Here is a 20,949-nt window from a genome sequence, read left to right as displayed (position 1 = left end):
CGCAGTTAATAAATAAATTAATATATAAAAAGTTTGCACTATTAATATTTATTCGATTTTAAGTTGCAGAATCACTGTGTGACCTGTAGGAACCATTTTTTAAAACTAATATTCCAAGGATTAAATTCATATTATTTACTGCATAAATGAAAATCATTATATGAAAATAATACAATGCCAAATAATTAAACAATTATTTTGGTGCAAGGTGGCGTTACAAGAAGCAAAGAGACACTAAATGAAAATTTTGTGAAAGTGCACCACTTAAGTTCAAAGAAAGAGAAAGAGCCTTAGATCTGAAAATATATAAATCTTAGTTATTGATAAAATAGTATGTATCGTATATATTCCATATGCATTTTATTTTCTAAATGATGTTACTGTTTTCATTGAGAATATATATATATATATATATATATATATATATATATATATATATATATATATATATATATATATATATATATATTCATTCGCTTAAAGTGGGATATGATTGAGTTCCATTTCTTGGGAATTACACAAACAAACGCCTCCATTTGAACAATCCATTTTTATTATGAAGTGAATCTGGAAAACAGTAAACATTTATCAAGGAGCAATATGGAAAAAAAGATTTGCACATGTAGCCAAACTAGTAACAAGTAACATGCAAAATACAATTATATGCTTCAGGGTATGGACATGGAACTGACAGGTAATGATATGCAAATTGATGTATAGTTTCTTACAACAGAGTCTGGTATTTTAGTCTGTGGAATGAACATTTATCATGTGTTTCAATGATTGTCTCCACTGTTCCGAATCATAGGTATATATAAATTTCCAAACTTTAACTTTTCTTTCTAAAATAGAACTGTTGAAGGATATTTTATATTGTGCATATTTGATTTATATGAAATGGGTTCCTGAATGACACCTTTTAGTAAGGCCACAGCATTGTAATAGTTTTTGAAGCTTTTTAGGTTTGGTGCTAATGTCTTTCCACACCAACATGTTCCACCAGCATGTAGCCCTTTAACAATGGAAGTCCTCAACACTCAGTGTTCAGATAATGGGGGGCCTGAATGGGCAAACGGCCGGTCCAGGTGAGAATCTAGCGAGTCTAACTATCAATGTCAAATCATTAGAGACTAACCAATCCAGCTTTTCTAGAGTAAATCTTTACGATTATAATCCCTATCCTTTGCATTTATGTTAATCTGGGACTTTGCATTATTCACCTGTTAGTAACCCGCCTCATTTCAGTATGCATGATAACCTTTCTTAGCCAGCCAAGGCTATGTCTGGGCAAATAGACTTCAACAAGAGTATTTTCTAAACATTTTTGGTTCAGGTCTGTTTATTGAAGGTTCATATAATTAACATCTTTTGAATACTGGGCTGACTAGCATTTGAGGGTCGAATATGAACTGGACGTCCTTACGGAGAGCTCTGAAGTAATTACAGAGTTCTAACTTCCAACTACATGCGAAGGAAGTACTTACACAGAGAGCTCTAAATACCAACTATATACGTTGGAAACACTTATGGAGAGCTCAAACTTCCAACTATTTATGCTGGAAGTACTTACAGACAGCCCTATCTTCCAACCATACACGCCGAAAGTACTAACAGAGCTCTAACTTCCAACCATATACGTTGAAAGTACTAACAGAGCTCTAACTTCCAACCAAATACGCTGAAAGTACTTACAGAGAGCTCTAACTTCCAGCCATATACGCTGAAAGTACATACAGAGCTCTAACTTCCTAAGAAGTATCAGCACTATCAGATAACATGAATGAATAAGTTAATGTGAAGTGCTTATAAATATCAACGAGTCGGGACAGCTTATTAGCAAGCTTTTCACGTTAAGGGCTAAAGAAAATTTCCCCGCACTTAAAAGCGGTTTGCAATTTTCGTGGATTTTTTTTTAAGAAAGGAAGAAAAAAACATTCTAGACATTTGCCTCTCTTCTTGGTTATTCAGTAAAAATCCTTGCACACTTCGAAAGTAAAATTCACTTTCTATTGAAAACAATCACTAGCGTCACGAAAGATTTAAGTGGATATATGTGTGCCATTTGTAGAATAACTATCCCCCCCATGAGATCGGATCTCTCTCTCTCTCTCTCTCTCTCTCCAAGCGTGGAACATTTGTTAGTATTTTCGCGGATTTAAAGACCCAACTAACAGCTAAAAAAGTTACTGTAACTTAATGTAACGAATAGGAAACGAACACGATAATATTTACTTATCATACCATGATACACATTTAAATAATCAGTCAAAAATATCAAAAGCGTTTTTGGGAATCCCTGAGAATACACAACATATAAATTATAATAATGAATGCACACAATTGTTCCAAATAAAAAAAACAGAAAACTGAGACAGTTATTGCAATAACTCATAAAAATAAAATAAAAATAAAATAAAAAAGAAATATTTTAAGAGCTGATGAACTCCGAACTTAGTTTGAAAATGTTTGACCATTGTGAAGGTTTGCATTTTGTGGGCACTGGAGTTGATTGTAAAGTTTGCTCATGATAATTGTTTACATTTTATATGAGCCGGAGTTCAATACAAGGTTTGCACATAATAAACATTTACATTTTGTATGTACCGGAGATTATTGTAACGTTTGATCATCAAAATGAAGCCCACACATATATTGCAAAGAATAATACAAGGAATCAAAGAATTGAGAATACTATTAAATTACAGGTTTGGCTCAATAACGTACATTGGTTTGTTTTCTGATGATTTTTGTTGGTTTTAGCGGCACTTTAACACATATCGGGCTGGCTTGGGTGGGTATTGAACCCGCGACCTTTGGATTACGAGTCCGACGCTCCGAATACGGTACCTTAAACAGAGTCAAAGGAATGGACATACATTGTGAAGTGTTGGTAATCCTGTCTCTTGTATGATCGTAAGTAAATATCAATATCCCTCTAAATGCACCTAATTCAACTGGACATTTTCGTCTTTTCTTCTCTTTATCTCTTAGCGGAGAAAAGATTAAACATTCATAAGAAATGATCTGATACATCGTATGTAAGCAATTATCTATTATTAGCACTGATACCAAAATAATTCTACATAGATGATGTCAATGTCAGGGTAGGTAACTACTTTCAATAAAATTATTTCCTCGTAGGATTAAACTTTCAGTTACGTGTCTTTACATAGCTAGATCACTTTTTCAAGGCCCAGACGCCAATATTGCTAATGATACAAACATGCCTATTATTAGAAATACAAATTATTTTTAGCAACTGAGAGTAGAAAGCATAACATTATCGATAAATCAGTCCATATCTAAAATGTTTTTGTATTGCGAATCATTTTCGTGAACGATACGTTTAATATGATACTTTGGGGTGAGGAAGGCCATGCTTTCCTCTTAAACCAGTTTTTGTCTGAAACATATTCCAAGGGTCGTCAGCGTTTGGGCGGTCTAATTTCTCAACATATCTCAACATATTCCAAGAGTCGTCAGCGTTTGAGCGGTATAATTTCTCAACATATCTCAACATATTCCAAGGGTCGTCAGCGTTTGAGCGGTATAATTTCTCAACATATCTGACCTGAGTTTAAGTTTTGACTTAAGGCATTTAATTAGCCCAGCTAAAGCCAGGCTTGAATCAAGTCCAGTCAGTTCGCTGGGCTATAGATTTAAGTCCAGACTCTGCACTCTATATAGGAACGTTGTACCAAAAATACCGAGAAAAAACCAACAAAAAACGTTCGCATTGCTGAATCAGTTTGGAGAAACGTATCCACGTGAATTTCCTGAAAGTAAAGGCCAATCTGAACCTGCTTCAAAAACATTCCCCATTGTTCAGTCCATGTTAGGTTAAGTCCTGCATGGGTTTCATCGTTATGTAATGCATAGATGTACACCACTGAGTAAATCGTACGTAAAAGTGAGTTATTTTCGGAATGCACTTTCCCCGAATTTTCTTGACATCAGCTCTAGCTCTCCTCGTATTCCTCAACTGCAGTGTTACGGTATGACGCCTTTTCACGGAAAATGATTTCATCAGTGTCCTTATCGATACAAATCAGTAGCGCCGCTGACGCCATCATCACCACTGTAGCCCAGCCGATGCCATACGCCCACCCGAACGCCCAACGTTCTACATCTTTCTCAAATAGTTCCTCGTCTAACTTGATTGGGAAAATTATCAAAGCTGTTGACTGAAACAAAACTGAAAAGAGAGAGAGAGAGGAAAAGACACTGGCAATTAAAAGTTTGTTTAAGAGAAACTGAATTGTAGCAGTCATAAGTCGTCACGCGGCGATGACATCCTTTAGTGATACCTCCATCATAATCTGTTATTGGTAATGTCAGCGAGTCAACATTTTCTTTTTCATCATCATCTTTGGACCGAGTTTAGTCTGTCTCTGAAACTCGTCTGTCGTTATTTGGCTACTTGTGAGCATATTTTCAAAATTAAAACATTAACATTCAAATAATTAAAAACGAATTTCTAAGATCATAAGACAGAGGATAATCTATGTTCTTTTTTCCGTAATCGACATAGATTCTAGATAGCCGTGTCATGATGCATATTCCTTTATGATATAAGACAAAATAATAGAGACTGGTGCAGAGTAATAGTTTTGCCCTCGGTTTCCTAATCAACAAATAAACATATGATCTGCCGGAGAAGCGCCGAATATGGACATCGTCCGGCTGTGATAGAATGAATTACTGCCATCAAGTACCGCGCTCATCAGTCTGGTTCCACGCTTTGTATGCTAACTGCAACACATCGCGCTGATTTGTCTGGTTCCCTGCTTTGTATTCTCCCTGCTACGCACACCGCTACACAACACTACTAAGAGACAGATTTTATTTCAGTTACCAGTTTATGATATTTGCTTGCCAATTTAGACCAGGTACCAGCGAATGCAAAGGACCTGCTATAACGCTAAGAGTACATGCTTTTCACCATATTAGATGTGCGTGCGTGGGTTCAATCTGGAACGTCTCCGAATCCGGCAATCATATGTATGGATGTAAATAAACATAGAGAAAAATCGCTGTCCATTTATGGTTTCTACAAGGCTGTTTTTGTAAAAACTGTGTCCTCTGTGTCCAGTATTTGCAAAGTCTATTTTTAATATTTCTAAATCAAACTGAACAAATAAATTTGAGGAACTGTTATATACATGTGTTCAATGAGATGTAAATTCGAAACTTATGAAATTATTTAAATTTATCAAGGACGGTGAACTACAGCTGCTTGAAAACCGACTTGCGCAAGCATATAGCGAACCGTGCTGCTAAAGACCCTTTTAATTCTAAACGTCAACAAGCTGAACGTGTTTAGGACCACCTGGCGACAATCGGGTTAGAAATTATAAATCGACGAATGAAATGACTATGTTTTGTTCCTTTTTTTAATATCAATGATGCTTTGGTTTTAATATTGGTAGAGGGTGAACAAACTATATTAAGTGACTGCAATTTATATTTTCCATCGATCGGAACATAGCTCAGCCATTTCGATCACGTCGTGAAATAACTTCGGAAGTGGTTGTAGGAATACTCATCAATTTGTATATATTTGGTGATTCGTCTCTGGCAGACTGCACCACATGTTATAACAGCAAAAGGTCGAAGGTGTGTTGGCTGTGACTTTGTCTCCTTCTGCCACCATATAGTTCCATGTGAACGAAAGTAGTTCGGAAAAGAGTTCTCAGTGACGATAAATTACAACAGAGGTTTCTTTCTGACTTAACGGAAAAGACATGGGGTGTTCCGATCGCTTTTCCCGTAAAGGTTGTTTGTATCACGTGACCCTATGGTGAAAACAAAATGTAGATATCGAGACGTTGAACAATTGAGAACGCGCTTTAATAAAAATAAAAAAAGCCTCGTGCGTCTGTGACTAAATACTTTTAATTTTTATGTCTGAGAAGATAGTCTATTTATTGATTTCAGGCAATATGAGTTCTCTTAATTATCAAAACCCTGCATAAATCGACCGCGTGGTTTCAGAAAATTCCAACATTTTGATGCGATCTAACTTCCACTCTAAAATATCTGTCCAAATATATTAACGAGGTCGAAAGGGGAAGAGGACACTCGAACTATAGGTGGTGATGTGATTTTCTTTCCCAAACTGTCAAATGATGTTCCAAAATCAACCTCAAACTGCCTTCATAGATATACGTTGCCACATACAAAAATATACAATTACGGACTTTTGTCGTGGCTAATGTTAAGTCTTATTATATACCTATCAATTTTCTACCCAGAAAGAGCCAGAATTTACAGTCAAACCCCAAAAGTAGGAAATCCATTCTGTCGTTTTTTAATCCTTAATACCATACTATCAAACAAGGCTGGAACTACATACTCGAGGTTACAAATGAACTAGCGTAAACAACATTGCCGTAGCGAGACTCGACGTACAAAAGGAAATTAGTAGCATTCTCTTGCAGGAATTTGTATCATTAAGTTATAATAATCTGTTCAGTCCCGCTGTAAATAATGCCGATTCCCGATCGAAACCTCACATAATGTCCCTCCAGAACAGTTAAAACGCTATCAGCTGAGACTCGAATATAAACTTTCCTAGTAACTCAGCTTGCGATACCTTCCGTGACGCAAAATTTGACAACTGCACATTAGCCGTAAATGACATATACGAGTCTGCTGCCCTCATGAGTCGAAAAACTCGAGTAGTTAACAGCGATAGAGCAAACATGAATGACTGTTGTTAAACACGCGTCGTTCACAAAACTGATTCATGCGCGTATCAGCTGTTCAAGAAAACTAAATTCGGTTTATGAGTTAAGATGAAATAAGTTCGTATCAGAAATGTTGAAATCTAAAGCAATTTCTATTTTTCAGTTAAGTTTTCGGATTTTTTAAAATTTATCTGAAAAGTTATAGGTATAAAACAAAAAAATAACATTATCAAAGTAATTCGATTTTCGCTTCTTTTCGCCGGATTTTTTTACCCTGACAACACGACGTGATCGAGCAATCAGGATCGCATTAATATGATAATATTTATCAACTAGTTTTATCACATAGTCGGTACACTCTGCATAAGGTGTGTGCAGTTTAATATTTTTGATATTATAACATGTGAACATTTCTCTTTATGTGATTTTGATTGGTCCAAATAAGCGCATGAAATTATTGTGCAGTATTCTCTTTACTAATAGGCTGCGATCGTGCGAAAACTTTTTTAACCACACCTTCTGGAATGTTTTGTTTTGAATGAACATTTTGACTCGCTAAAGGAAACTGAGAAACAAAATTATCTCGGCTGTCTGAATATGGACAAGTTACCAAGCAAGGGTTTGTTTTATCCCATGTATAACAATATCATCATAACAAAAATGGCGTAAAATTACAAGACAAGAACAACAATAAGAAGTAAAACTAAATGCATTGCTCATTTGATAGCGAGTGGCGTGGTGTGGAAAGAGGGCGGTGTATCTGTAACATAGATATAGAATCCACCGTATATACAAGCGTGGTTTAAATGTAAACTTACAGAAGTAAATAAACTCAACTCTTTTCCCAGAAGATTGTGGACATAAATGGGTCTCCCAGCTGACAGAACTTTATACAACCACATCATATTTAAGCAGTATATTATGGGATGCAAATCCGACTCAAAAAGAAATTTGTTTACGTCTTCTGTACAGTCTACTGTTCCAAATGAAATACAGCAAATATCTAGTCACAAATGCATTACAGTAAATATGGTAACTTCTGCATCCAGTAATCCCTATTTCACATGAAAATCGCAACAATGTAATGTTTAGTTCTGAAAGTGACATTTTAGGGTAAACATGTACTCTAGGCCTACAGTACCGTGTACCGTATCAAACAATGTAGGATCACATCGCATTGATCATTCTGTTTTGAAAAATGATTTTGTCGTTATGAAATGTTCTGTTTATTCGGATGGAAGCATTTTCTTTGATTTACAGTTTGTAACAAAAATTACAATCTACTTTTTATACTTCAACTTTGTTTGGGACTATATTTTATACACAACAAATGAAAGATGCACCGTCTATCAGAATGAACGAAATTATTCATTCTTCAATCTAAATAATTTCCACTGAAATAAAAACTATGTGCTAAAAAGACTCTCAGATTGGTAATGATTTAATAATAAATTTATGAAACTCGTTGAATTTAGTCCAGCTTTTGCTCGCCTTTATTATTCAACTCATTTAATAAATTCGATATTATTACTCATTTAAGATCCTCTATAACTCCCTCAACAGACGCGAAGGGGAGGTCAATAAGATGGGTTTACGAGGTCATAAAACTTCGTATTCACCAAAACAGAGGTCTATTTTTGTCTTTTTTATTGCATTATTTTGAACACAAGTTTGTAATCAACACTGTTTCAGTTAAGTGAAAATGCCATTTCAGCTGTCTGGCGCCAATTATTTCATGTTATGATGTCACTAAAGTGAATGGCGTCACAACAGTTGATTGATTGATTGATTGATTGATTGATTGATTGATTACATGGATTTACGTCGCGTACGCCCAAAAGGGCATGTGCGACGGGTTTATTCCCGCACAGCGGGATGCTAAATGTTCATGGGGGAAGGAATTAGTGCCACATCCCCCAGGCGTTTATGCGCTCAAGAAGCACTGCTAATTTAGCCATCAGGTCGTATGACTATATGTCCCTAACGACCTGAATGAAGGGCTTTCATGAGTGGGAATGGTCCCAACACACAGGCATGTTAACAATGAGTTGATTTCAGTCCGTTATTGACTGTACTAGGTGTCGACCAAGCAGTATGTAACGCCCGTTGCGATTGGTCGTAACTATGACGTCACATCGAAACACAGCTTTAGGCGGGTGGAAATTGTTCCATATCTCCGCCGTTATACGATGTCCGAGGCAAGAGGGCCAGTCCGTACTTAGTCAAATTTAGCCTAGTTGTACTAGTGAACAATACAAAATGCCAATAACGTGTTAGCCACCTGTCCAATTGGGGCAAATCAAAACAAGTTGTAAAATTTTCCTACGTTCTAATAATCGAAAAAGTTCTAGTACATAGTGTACGTTGTAGATGGCCTACAAATTTCAAGTAACTAATATATCTGAGCGACATATAAAAAGTTTGGTCACTGTTAGGTCATAAAAGGTTTGAATTTTGAAGCGGTGGATTGAAGGATCAAGTTAGGGTACATAATAGTTTTATCGAAACGGGATACCAAGCCAAAATGGTTCCCCAGATAAGAGACAGAATTGGTAGCCCGTAGAAAGGCTTTTAAAGCAGAAGTTCCCCGTTTTTCTTTTGCTTCTTAACATTTCTCCGCAGTCCTTTTTTCTCTCAGGTCACAACAGTGCAATATGATTCCTGTTTGTGATTTGTATTATTGGCTGACACTACGTCTTGTGACATGCAATATTTTTCTTTAAAGGATTGCTTTGGAAGATGAACATTTTTTTAATTTGATGACAAGATGTCATGTGATATGCGATATATTTATGCATCGTTTAGTGATGTTACTAACTACATCGTGGCGTGATGCTACTGAAATGGCGTATGACTTTAAATATTTTCAGCATGTTTTTTGTTTTCTAATTTCACGGTGTTTGTTTTTTGTGACCATATCGTTATATATATATATATATATATATATATATATATATATATATATATATATATATATATATATATATGTGTGTGTGTGTGTGTGTGTGTGTGTGTGTGTTTTTATGTTATAGATGTTGTCTAAGGTTGTAAAGCGCTCAGAGCTTATAAAGATTAGGCGCTATACAAAGTCCTCATTATTATTATTATATAAAAATGTATAGAAACATGAAGCGTCTATATCGGAAGACTGGTTTTTGAGGTCTTTGCTAACAAAGTAGAAGATGGCCGACAGACGTAAAGATAGACAGAGGGCCAAAACAAACTAGGGAAGTTCATATGATCTAATCGTACCTGCCAAAAAGTATATCAACATGCCCACGAAATAGTGCCTGTATCTGCTTTGGAAGGTCTTGGCTTGAAGTCCTATGCAGACGACAATGCATCCAATGAAACAGGTACTGATGGCCATCAAACAAAGGCTGCGGCACGCATATATCCAGTCTGAAATAGTCAATATGATTAAGGGGGTCGATACATAATTTTTCTCCTCATAAAAGGCAACATACTAGCAAAAATTCAAAAGACATGATTATCACTATAAAATAACAAGGTATGCGCTACTTAATTTTCCGATTCTGACCAGTAGTGTATTAATGGAGGAAGGGTGGGTGGGTCGGACTGGGCGGTTGCCCTGGGCACCAGAGGTTTTGGAGCACCAAAACTACGGGCGCCAGAGGTCCTGGGGCGTCAAAACCCCTTTGGGGCTTTACAGTTGCCCAGGGTACTATTTACCCGTAGTACGCCTCTGCTTCTGACAAGCCTACATTATTCACTTTCTACGCAGAAGACCGTAGCAGCTTGTTTTTAAATAGTTGCTATGTTAGGTAACTCTTACGAGACTACGTATCAACGCGACGTAATTATGCACGCCGCTGATTGCTTTGTACTAGAACACGCGAAGAATATTCGTAAAGGATGTATTTAGAAGTAGCATAATGTTTTGGTCTCAAGTGGGCAATGAATGTTTGTTTCATGTACTTAGTGATTACAACTATCGTATTTTGTCAGCTATATTACTATCATCATTTAAGAGTGGCTCGGTCTGACGATTTGCAAGATGTTCGTGCAGAACCTAAGACTTGTATTATCCACATACATTTTATGCGGTCGGTCTAAACCATAAGCAAAAATATGCAAAGTGCCAACCAATCAGCGACTTTATCCGATGATTGGTAAGCATCATTTTGAACGTTGCAATCGTTTCTATAGACTTTGAACAGACCAATGTATGCCGAAGGTCTCGGAGAGGAACGCGAGATGTCTGCCTGAACGAGACTACTCTTTTCGAAACGCGTTTTATTTCAATAGTTGTGCGGGGATGGTCATATGAGGTTGATAAAAAACTGTTTAATGAAAACAAAAAAAAAGAAAAATCAAACTTCGGCGGCTACGCTCAATCCGAATCCATAATAATGTTCGTGTGTCTGGAAATCCACCACTACTTAGGTATTACGAGGGCTAATTTACTAAGAGTATTATTACTGATTAATTCAGTGGGACCTATAGTTACCAACTACAAGCTGTCCTCTGATGGCTTCTTTATTAATAACAATAATACATTGTTTTTCTTCACGAGACCCTAATTGACAAAATCATAATGACATTAATATGTACTGATAATGAGAAACATTAATTTATATAACAAGGATACTCTTTTACTCATTGTACACTCTACATACCTTCAATAATACTACATCAGAGTACGACACCGGGGACGAGGATGTTTCTTATTATGCTGCATCAGAGTACGACACTGGGGATGAGGATATTTCTTATCATACTACATCAGAGTACGACACTGTGGACGAGAATGTTTCATATTATACTACATCAGAGTACGACACCGGGGATGAGGACGTCCTATATCAGAGTACGACACCGGGGATGAGGATATTTTTTATCATACTACATCAGAGTACGACACTGTGGACGAGGATGTTTCTTATCATACTACATCAGAGTACGACACTGTGGACAAGGATGTTTCTTATCATACTACATCAGAGTACGACACTGTGGACGAGGATGTTTCTTATCATACTACATCAGAGTACGATAAAGGGGATGAGGGCGTACTATACCAGAGTACGACAGCGAGGATGAGAATGCTTCTTACATTAATATATCAGACAACGACACCGGGGATGCGCTCTCTTCTTATCTAATGACTAAGGAAGGAAGAATGGAGAAAACTCGAATAAACTGATTTCTTGTCAACCATAGCACACACTAATTCATTTGTTAAGAAATACATCAATAAAGTTGCAGATCAATCCCAGAATAGTCTTCTTGATTTTATACAATGACCATAATTTTACGATTGTCTGGATGTACAGGCTTGTATGTGATAAATCTCACGAAAGGTCACGGTAAATATTAGCACCGCATTATTAATTCACCGTATTAACACCTCTTTTGAAGAATGACAGTTGTATAGGATTTAAACTATTTAATTCGACAGCAATAAAGTTTACTATGGAAGAAAAGTAAAACTTTACAGTAATTTGTTAAGCATAAAACCCCACAAAGAGAACACTTGTTTAACTTTACCCTTCAATTCTTACATAGTACCGGTGTGAATTTAATAGATATGCACATTAAAATTTTGAAACTGTATTAGCATGTCTGAATTTCATGAACAATGCCATCTAGCACAAGTAAAGCACGGTTTCCCGTTACTGTTTGTGATGTATCGTTACCATTATGATTTCTGGATAATAATACTCTAACTTAATGGCCCAATGAATTAATGGGTTATGTTATTAATTAATGCATATTGTTACGAGTCTATGTTCTTAAAATAAGTAACAGAAAAGAGTGAAGACAACAAGCTCTGTAAAAATTTAACAAATAATTTATTTCCCTAGAATAGGAAGTGAAAAATGAGATAAAAGAACTTGCGGTATTGCGGATAAAATCCAAATATGATCCAAGAATTAAAGAAACAAGTTCTATTAATAAAAAGTCCTGAAAGAAACTCATTTCAAATCCGAAGAGATGCAAAATTGAAGACGATGATGTGGATGTTATGGTCAGCGAAGTGCTGATGTGTCAACAGTTTCTTGTTGAATCACATAAATATTATTCCAGGTTTGAATTCAGTATAAATTCCAATGAATATCTTGATCCAAGAATTTTATCAGAGTACTTTTGTATTTCTAGAGAAAACAATCACTTGAATTCAATAATTTGAAGAAAATATAAGTCAGCTCAACTTGGTCACAACATTATACAACTTAAAGTGCTAGATGTTAAATCATAACTGGTAAAATACCCACAGTCACAAGATAATAGAGTTCTCTGTTTGACATCAGGACACAATTAGCATTTTCTAAAAACAACCTTTACCTAATGGAAAACAACATTCTTGAATAATCTAATGAGCCTTGTTTACTAACAACACAATATCCTATAAAATTCACTTTGGAATCTCCAAAACCCTGACCCTGATCAACATATTTACCACTTCTTGTTTACCTAAATAATAATTATGTTAATAAGCTCATACACATAGAGAATAATTAAGTTATTATTAGTTGTTTTACATAAATGAAATAAAACTTTTTGTAAAATGTCAATCAGGTCGAGCAGAAAATAACTCAGTTTTGGACAAGGTCAAGTCCAGCATACAATGTTACATTACAGTAACATGTAATGGAATCAAAAAAAATGTTAACACTAACAAACAAACAATTAAATTAAATATACATAACACTATATAGCACGTACACGCTATGGGATACATAATTAAGTTTGTTAGTTCATTGGACTTTAATTTTTATCTTCCAGGAAAACTATCAATAGTAACGAGCGTCTATTGGAAAGTGCAGATTTTTTGCAGAAATAATTGTCGCCTGTAAACATCAATGTCAGCGACGAAAGAACGTTTGGATCGATTTCTATTGATTCCCTCCTTCCTATGATTTTTAAGACATTTTAATTCATAATCAGACTTGATACTGTGTTTGAGAATTGCTAAATTCACCTAGGCCTTATCCTTTTATTATTTCAAAAATTATATTTCTATTTCTAAAGATAAGATGCCGAAATATTAGGGATAAATGTCTGCAATGCAGGGTTACGATCTTGGTTAGAAAAAAGAAAAATGGCGCTTTTGGAAGATTTGTATATATCCTTAGTGTTAACGAAAGGAAAGACTTAACTAAATGAATGCAGTGGAGAGTAGCTCCTTGCATCATTGTTGCATCTATCGAGAGGATACAACCATGGTGGCAGAGTGGCCTCAGGGTCCGGGTGGCCACGTGGTCTAAGGCGCTCGACGGTACAGATCAATCACATATGTCACCTCTGTCCGCGCGAGTTGAGTCTCAGCTCGACTAGCGTGGGTTTGTGAGAAAGGTTGCCAGCTTCCTTTAGGTGGATGGTTCTTCACGGAGGTCATCCCGGGTTTTCCTCCACCAAAAATATACTGGCCGCCATGTACAGCCTATCATGTGCTGAAAATTAGCATTGCATCCCACCAAGCAAGCAAACAAATTATCGAGAGGAAACATGCCAAATATCAGCTTCAGCTAACTATATAACATGAATGATACAGTTTACTGGGAAACAAGAGGATATGTATTTGTGACTCCAAAATCAGAACGAAATACGAACGTAAATAAAATAAAGGCATCATCTCAATCTTAGAACCATAGTACTTTCATTTTTCTACCGGCTATCAACGGAAAAGGTTGAGAAATTTCCTATGGTAACGTTCCTTGTACTTGATTAACCGAATTATATAGTTTATTAGATGCAAGTACTGAATAAACTCGTTTGAGTCAGATCATAACGCATCTCCACGGAAGAGTTTCGACTGCGGGCGAATTCCCGTTGCAAATAGCTCATCATTGACCGTTACTTAAAATAAAGCAGTATGTGTGTACACCAACGCTGTACACAACTGACTTCAAAAATTAGTACAGGGATGTTCTAAGTGTTGACAACAAAATGGTATTCTTTTGTCTTTAGTTTAAGTTTGAGAAGTAAGTAATCAAAACAAACAGAAACGTGTGCAAGACAGATAGATAGGGCACACTGAGGCAGCCAAGGTTGACTGGCCTGGACGGTACTGAACTAGTGACACTTGAATTACGCGTAAAACGCTTTACCAAATCAGTTACCCAGGGCCGTAGAAAGCGATCACGGGCCCTGGAGTAACAAACACCAAGGCCTGTCCTAGTTCTTGTTCATAAAAATTTTTTCTTTTATAAAATTATATATATATATATATATATATATATATATATATATATATATATATATATATATATATATATATATATATATATATATATATCCCTGGTTGCCCCAGCCCCCTTGTCGGCCCTACAGCTACCGTTACAAGAGAGAGAGAGAGAGAGAGAGAGAGAGAGAGAGAGAATTTACACCATACGAGACCAATTAACAGAGCAACATCCTGTATATTCTCATCATCGAGATCATGTGACTTAATAATGCAAACTAATATTCTAATATCAGAAAAATGCAAGCGGATTAGAATAGCTGAAGCATAGCACCAACTTATAACACGAAAACTGGTTATGTGAACCAAGATTAGAATGGGTCTGATTCAAATTAATTTCCTATGACCGATTTCTTCTTTCTCTCGTCATTCAGCATCTAATAGAACACTCGAACCGATTCCAAAATTATGGAGAAAACAATAAAGACTACAAAATGTATAGATTATATGTAACATCTGTGACCGCATTTACAGCACAAAATATTCGCTAGATGATGCATACGATAGCTGAAATAGTTGAAAGGTAGGTCTTGAAGGAATATCTCACAGCTGGCGGTCGTGGGTCGGAGCCCACACAGAAGTGAAGAGCTGTTTTTCATGCTCCGACTTGTATACATGCATGGCCGCAAGTAATAGGAAGAGAAAATGTTGATCTAAAGGCAGTGTCGGATTAAGGCCTTCCAGGGCCCTAAGCACTGAAAATATTATGGTTCCCCCCCCCCCCTTACAAAATTTGAAACTAAAAAAACAACAACAATATTAGAAGCTAAAAAGGTAGGAAAATACGTGTTGCCATCATTCTAAATCAAATACTCGTACGTGAAGATCGAAATGATGGTATATAATTCATTCCATTTTATCATGAACAATTAATTTAAATTTTTTCTGGTGCCCCTGTTGGGCTAGTGCCATAAGTATGTGCTTAGTGTGTTTAATGGTAATCGGGCACCGTCTAAAGGGCTTAGACGTAACACTGTTTTGGGTCATTTTTGACCCAGTTGCAGTGCTGTCTTACGGCATGGGCACACTGGGCAGTTGCCAAGGCCTCACGCTTCTAGGGGCATCATGCTGCCCATATTGTTAATGAATATTGAAAGATCTTTTGGCAATTTATTTGCTTTAAAAGTGCGGTGGGAAGCACGTTTCCAAATTTAAAAAAATAGTGATATCTAGCGGAATTCCTGTGGGTGGGTAGGGCCGGTAGGGGGCCCCAGTGCATTGCTTTGCTCAGAGCCTACACTGTTGTTAAGATAGCCCTGCCCAGTTGGTCATATACCACAAGAGATTATGGGATGGCCTGTAGTCAGTGCAATGACATACATCCGTCCGTTGATACAAGTTTGTTATCACTATTCCTTCTAAACAGCTGTGAAATATATTTATTCCAAGGGCCAAATCTCACCTGTAAATCTTCAGCATATAGCATGATGTCCCATCCAGTCGCATTATCTTGTATATCATATGTATTTATGATAGTGGCATTAATTAATATGAGTTTACACAAGTATATGTAAACATACCTGACTCTGAAGAGAGAGAGAGAGAGAGAGAGAGAGAGAGAGAGAGAGAGAGAGAAAGTGTGTGTGTGTGTGTGTGTGTGTGTGTGTGATATGTAGCAAGATGTCCCAATCATTCACATCATCCTGACACTAGGCCGACCAATTCTAACAATAGCCTCTTAATGCTGAGTGCCTAGCGAGGCACCTGTTAGTACCATTTTGTAAGTCTTTGGTATGACTCGGCCGGGGTTCGAACCGGCGACCTCCCGCATCCGAGGCGGACGCTCTAACCACATGACCACCGGCGCGTCCCCCTTCTTCAAAAAACATCGATGTTAAGTATACGGTGAGAAAATAATAAATGCTATCGCATGCTATTTTTTAAATACAAATTTCCTGACCGAGGAAAAATTTAAATATCTTTTCATCTACATCTAGGAATTTATAGAGAAGAAAGAAGAACAGAACTGTCGGAGAGACGAAAAGAAAAGAAGAGATGGAACATTTGAACTACCTCTTTCGGTATTATTTTGCGCACAGTCAATATAAACGCCGTCGACAGCACAGACTTGCCACAAGCCTTCTCTCTTTCCATCCGCATATATCCAGGATGTGGCTCCGATGGATAGGATGAGTAACAGGATAGCGATAAAACCTAGCAACACCGCTATCACCTGTAATTTATCAATCAATCGTTTAATTGCAATGAATAAGCATGACAACAATAGCTAAAATGTAACTTATTTATTTTTATATTTTCTTGTTTATTTATTAACTTATCTACAGTGGTAATTTAGAAGCCGAAAATGCACTTTCGGTAGAAAGATGCGAAACAATTCTACGTTTTTCTATCATTCTTTCTTTCTCTCTTTCTTTTCTTATCAAGAACAACCATACTCAATGGTTACTAGTAATATTTGTATATCATGACATCATGGCTTCTCCGAGAACTGGCCGCAAATAGTTAGGCAGTTTTACTAAGTGATTAAAACTTTTCAGTTTTTGAGTTACCATTTAAATTGGCAGTTTTTGAATTTCCAAACGGAATCTTTTACAGTTTTTATCACTTTCTTTAATAATGGCGGCAACTCTGGATTGCATGTCGACATCACGTATATGCTCTCGAACATTGGAATGGAGTTAACATTGGAATGGAGTTAACATCGGAATGGAGTTAACACTGGAATGTTTGCTTTGAATTTGGTAAAAATGACGTCATTGTCGTTTAAGAAGTCGAAATAGTTCATATCGATTGCATTACAACAGTCTGCAATAGCAAAATCACTTTTGACTTGATGGACTAAAAACCTAGCATACATGTGAATGGTCATGATGGTTCAGCTGCTTGTGAACAAACTATGTGTATACGTGCGTGTGTTTGTGTGTGTCTGTGTGCGTTATTTAAGGGCGGTGTCAGTTCATAACAGCTTCTCCGTATGAAAACAAACCAGAAAAACATCCAATTTATTACAGTCAGAATTAGCATATTACTAAGAAGCAAGTCCGATAATAAATGTCATGTGGGAGTCATCATATTTGCAATACGGGGAGGGGACCTGCATGAAATTATACCGTGTGCTTTTATGACCATTTTCGTATCGGACACGGGTAATCAATTAGGTACCGCATGGGTAGGCATAAACATGAAGAGATCCGAATCATAAATACGTGTCCGTTATAAGTAAAATCACATTCTTATCCAAGAAAATATCTTGTTTCTTTAAAAAAATGAATTTTTAAATATTGTTAGCAATATTTCGATTAGTGTTACACACATAAATGTTAAAATTAAACCATAAATCTATCTTTACCATTTGTAAGTCAGAGTACATATGGAGTTGATCAGATGTTGCATGCAACTGAATACAACAGTGTAATTATTTCGTGATTCTATATTCTGTTGTCGGATAATATGCAGCAGGAAAAGGGTAAGTAAAAGGAATGCTCAGCATCTGGAGTTAACACGTCAAATACACGATCGATCATCTTATTTGGTTGGTGTACGTGTACCGAACCCCCGAGTCCCAAAACCATAGTCTGCTCCTTTTCGTCGTGCGTTTTTATTTATGTTAATCAAAGATTGCTGGAAACCTTTAATTAGCTATTTAATTTAGCATTCTTTTTCATTCATAATTTTTTTTTATAGTTAATTACAGTCAATTATAGTTTCATTACATAAAAAAGGTGTCATAAAACATCAGTTTGAAAAAGAATATTTTTGAACGAAAGAGACGTGTAAATTTCGGTTACCCAGGAAGGGTGGAATATAACTTTTGGTTGCCCAGGAAAGGTGATATAGGAATTTTAGTTGCCAATTTATGGTTGCAAGTGTTTGTCAAACTATGATCGAAAGATTTTGCAGGTACAACTCCATCAGTATCTGAAAAAAATTATTTACATTTGCTTAAAAGGATGCTTCCTACCATTGTTCTGCCTTAATTTACTTTTTGATGAAATCGGGAAGCGTTTGGCGCAATATTGACCATATAAACTACCAGTGCCTCTTTTGACATTTTGTATTCTACACGGAAAACTTTTCATTTCTTGCCAAATATTATAATGTCCATCTAGTTTAATAAACTATAAGGGAAAAAAAGGAACAGACTAAACTAAGTTAAACTGATTTAATTCTGGAATAAATACACTTGGAAGAAAGAAAAAAAATCCCAAACAATTAGGATGGTCTGTTCCCTCACATTAAGGATTGTGATCTGAAAGAAATGGCAGTTTGGTCTAATGAACTCTGGCAGAATGGAGCGGGCCTTCGTTGATTGCCTCATTCAATTACTGTTTTCCGTTATCGACTATGTAAAGTGAAAGTAGGCTGGAAAGCATCCGCTGGTTATGCAAGTTCCTGGCGATACTTGATCGGTCAAGATTATATAGGTGTGAATACTGAACATAAACCATTGACATGACTTATTTACTAAACATAGCCTTAATCGAATCCATGATGAAAAATCATGGAATTTATAATATATTAAGCCATTCTTTAGACATATATGTTTTATTGTATGAGGATGAATCAAGTCTTGGTGGAAACATGCACAAATTTTAATACTACTACTACTACTACTACTACTAATACCACTACTACTACTACTACTATGAGGAGAGTGGTGGTAATAATAGTAGTAGTAGTTGTGTACGAATTAGTATTTTGACTCCACAACTGTCTAAGCAACAGACATACCTTGAAAGGTCGAATCACTATAACCGTTTCTATGGAAACCGTTGGTGCCATCTTCGTGCTTTCACTCACATCTTCTAAATCGTCCATCCTAATGATTTCGTGAAATGTACTAAAGTAACAAATAATCAACCCGCTTCACAAAATTATCACCGCGAATCTAAACTATTCACTCAGAAAATCCAGCATGCAAAACAAAATACATCGAAACTTGATGACACTCAATAACGCTTTCACAATCTCAATCTCATTTGAAGATTGTAGTAAGTCATGCGCCGATCGAGTCGTCCAAGGTAGCTTTCATTCACAACAAGCGTGCTGGCTAATTTATAGACGATGTGCCGTAATTTCTAACTGACAGGAAGTCTGATTCGAAATTCACTACTACCCCATATACAAGACATCTACGATCCAGGACGACGGTTATTATCTGCCGCAGCAGCATGTACACACACATTTACTAACATGTGCTGGCCCGCAAGGTAAACGGGGATAAATTAGTCTGCATGTGGTGTTGATAAGGCATACATAGGTAAACTGATCAAGGGAAAAACAGTTGTTGACATAACCTCTAAAGTAACCGAAGGAATTCATGTTTACCAGTAATAGTGGTTTTCTCAAATGGAGAAAAGGAAACACGATGTTTTGGCATCAAGGGACTGACCATTAATTATCGGGGTAGGCTTGATTTTTTTAAAAACCGGGATATTTTACCCAGATTGGTTTCTCCAAAAATCAGAGCAAAACATTTTTCGAAGCTATTTGGACTTGAGTATCCATCATTTACCATGCGGTGTGACCCAAACTGCAGGACAAATATCTAGCGATCTCACTTTGTAAATTTCCAGCAACTTTGGATATATGATGAGAGTTATTTCTGTGTGTGTGTGTGTGTGTGTGTGCCAGGCAAGTTTAGTCTGTCATGAAATTCTTATTTTTTTTAAATAAGTGGCTAGTTTCGGACGAAAAAGATAATAAAACACCAATTATTGGCGTAGAGGAGAAAAACGGTAAGAAATCTAATTTCAAATTTGAGTAGTTACGTTTAACCTGAAACGAGGGTATGCGGAAAATCCATCTCACGGTTTGTTTAGAAAGTGATTTGACCAGAAGGGCGCGTGTTCGAGTCCTGCCCAGACCAGGCCAACTCTCCGTGGTGTACCATTGGGCAAGTCACCATTAATGTGTTACCGAAAACCAACTTACAACTCTTTTTAGATTGTAGAGAAGTCGAATTTTGAATACTCCCTAATCATATCAAGCTTTTACGGTCTTTAATATATGTATGAAACAAGTCAAATAAGCGAATATTAACATTCGCCATAAAATCAGATGATCCGTATAACAAAACAGTTTTAGTAG

At 36.5% G+C, this 20,949-nt stretch overlaps 1 protein-coding gene across 1 annotated transcript; it reads right to left on the bottom strand.

Annotated features, from left to right (window-relative positions):
• Positions 1-535: 535 nt before the first annotated feature.
• Positions 536-20,391, bottom strand: LOC149782206 (transmembrane protein 47-like). The gene is made up of 4 exons (XM_089933603.1): positions 19,591-20,391; positions 16,912-17,071; positions 9,942-10,091; positions 536-4,195 (listed from the first exon to the last, which is right to left on the bottom strand). Exons 1-4 carry the CDS (start codon positions 19,675-19,677, stop codon positions 3,960-3,962), a joined length of 633 nt encoding a protein of 210 aa, XP_089789729.1. The 5' UTR covers positions 19,678-20,391; the 3' UTR covers positions 536-3,959.
• Positions 20,392-20,949: the final 558 nt, after the last annotated feature.

Source organism: Sinohyriopsis cumingii, chromosome 15 (genome assembly GCF_028554795.1).
Source record: "Sinohyriopsis cumingii isolate HCF-2022 chromosome 15, ASM2855479v2, whole genome shotgun sequence".
NCBI classification, from domain to species: Eukaryota; Metazoa; Mollusca; class Bivalvia; order Unionida; family Unionidae; genus Sinohyriopsis; species Sinohyriopsis cumingii.
The sequence above is the reverse complement of the archived record's forward strand: the minus strand, read 5'-3'. Positions and strand labels throughout refer to the sequence as shown.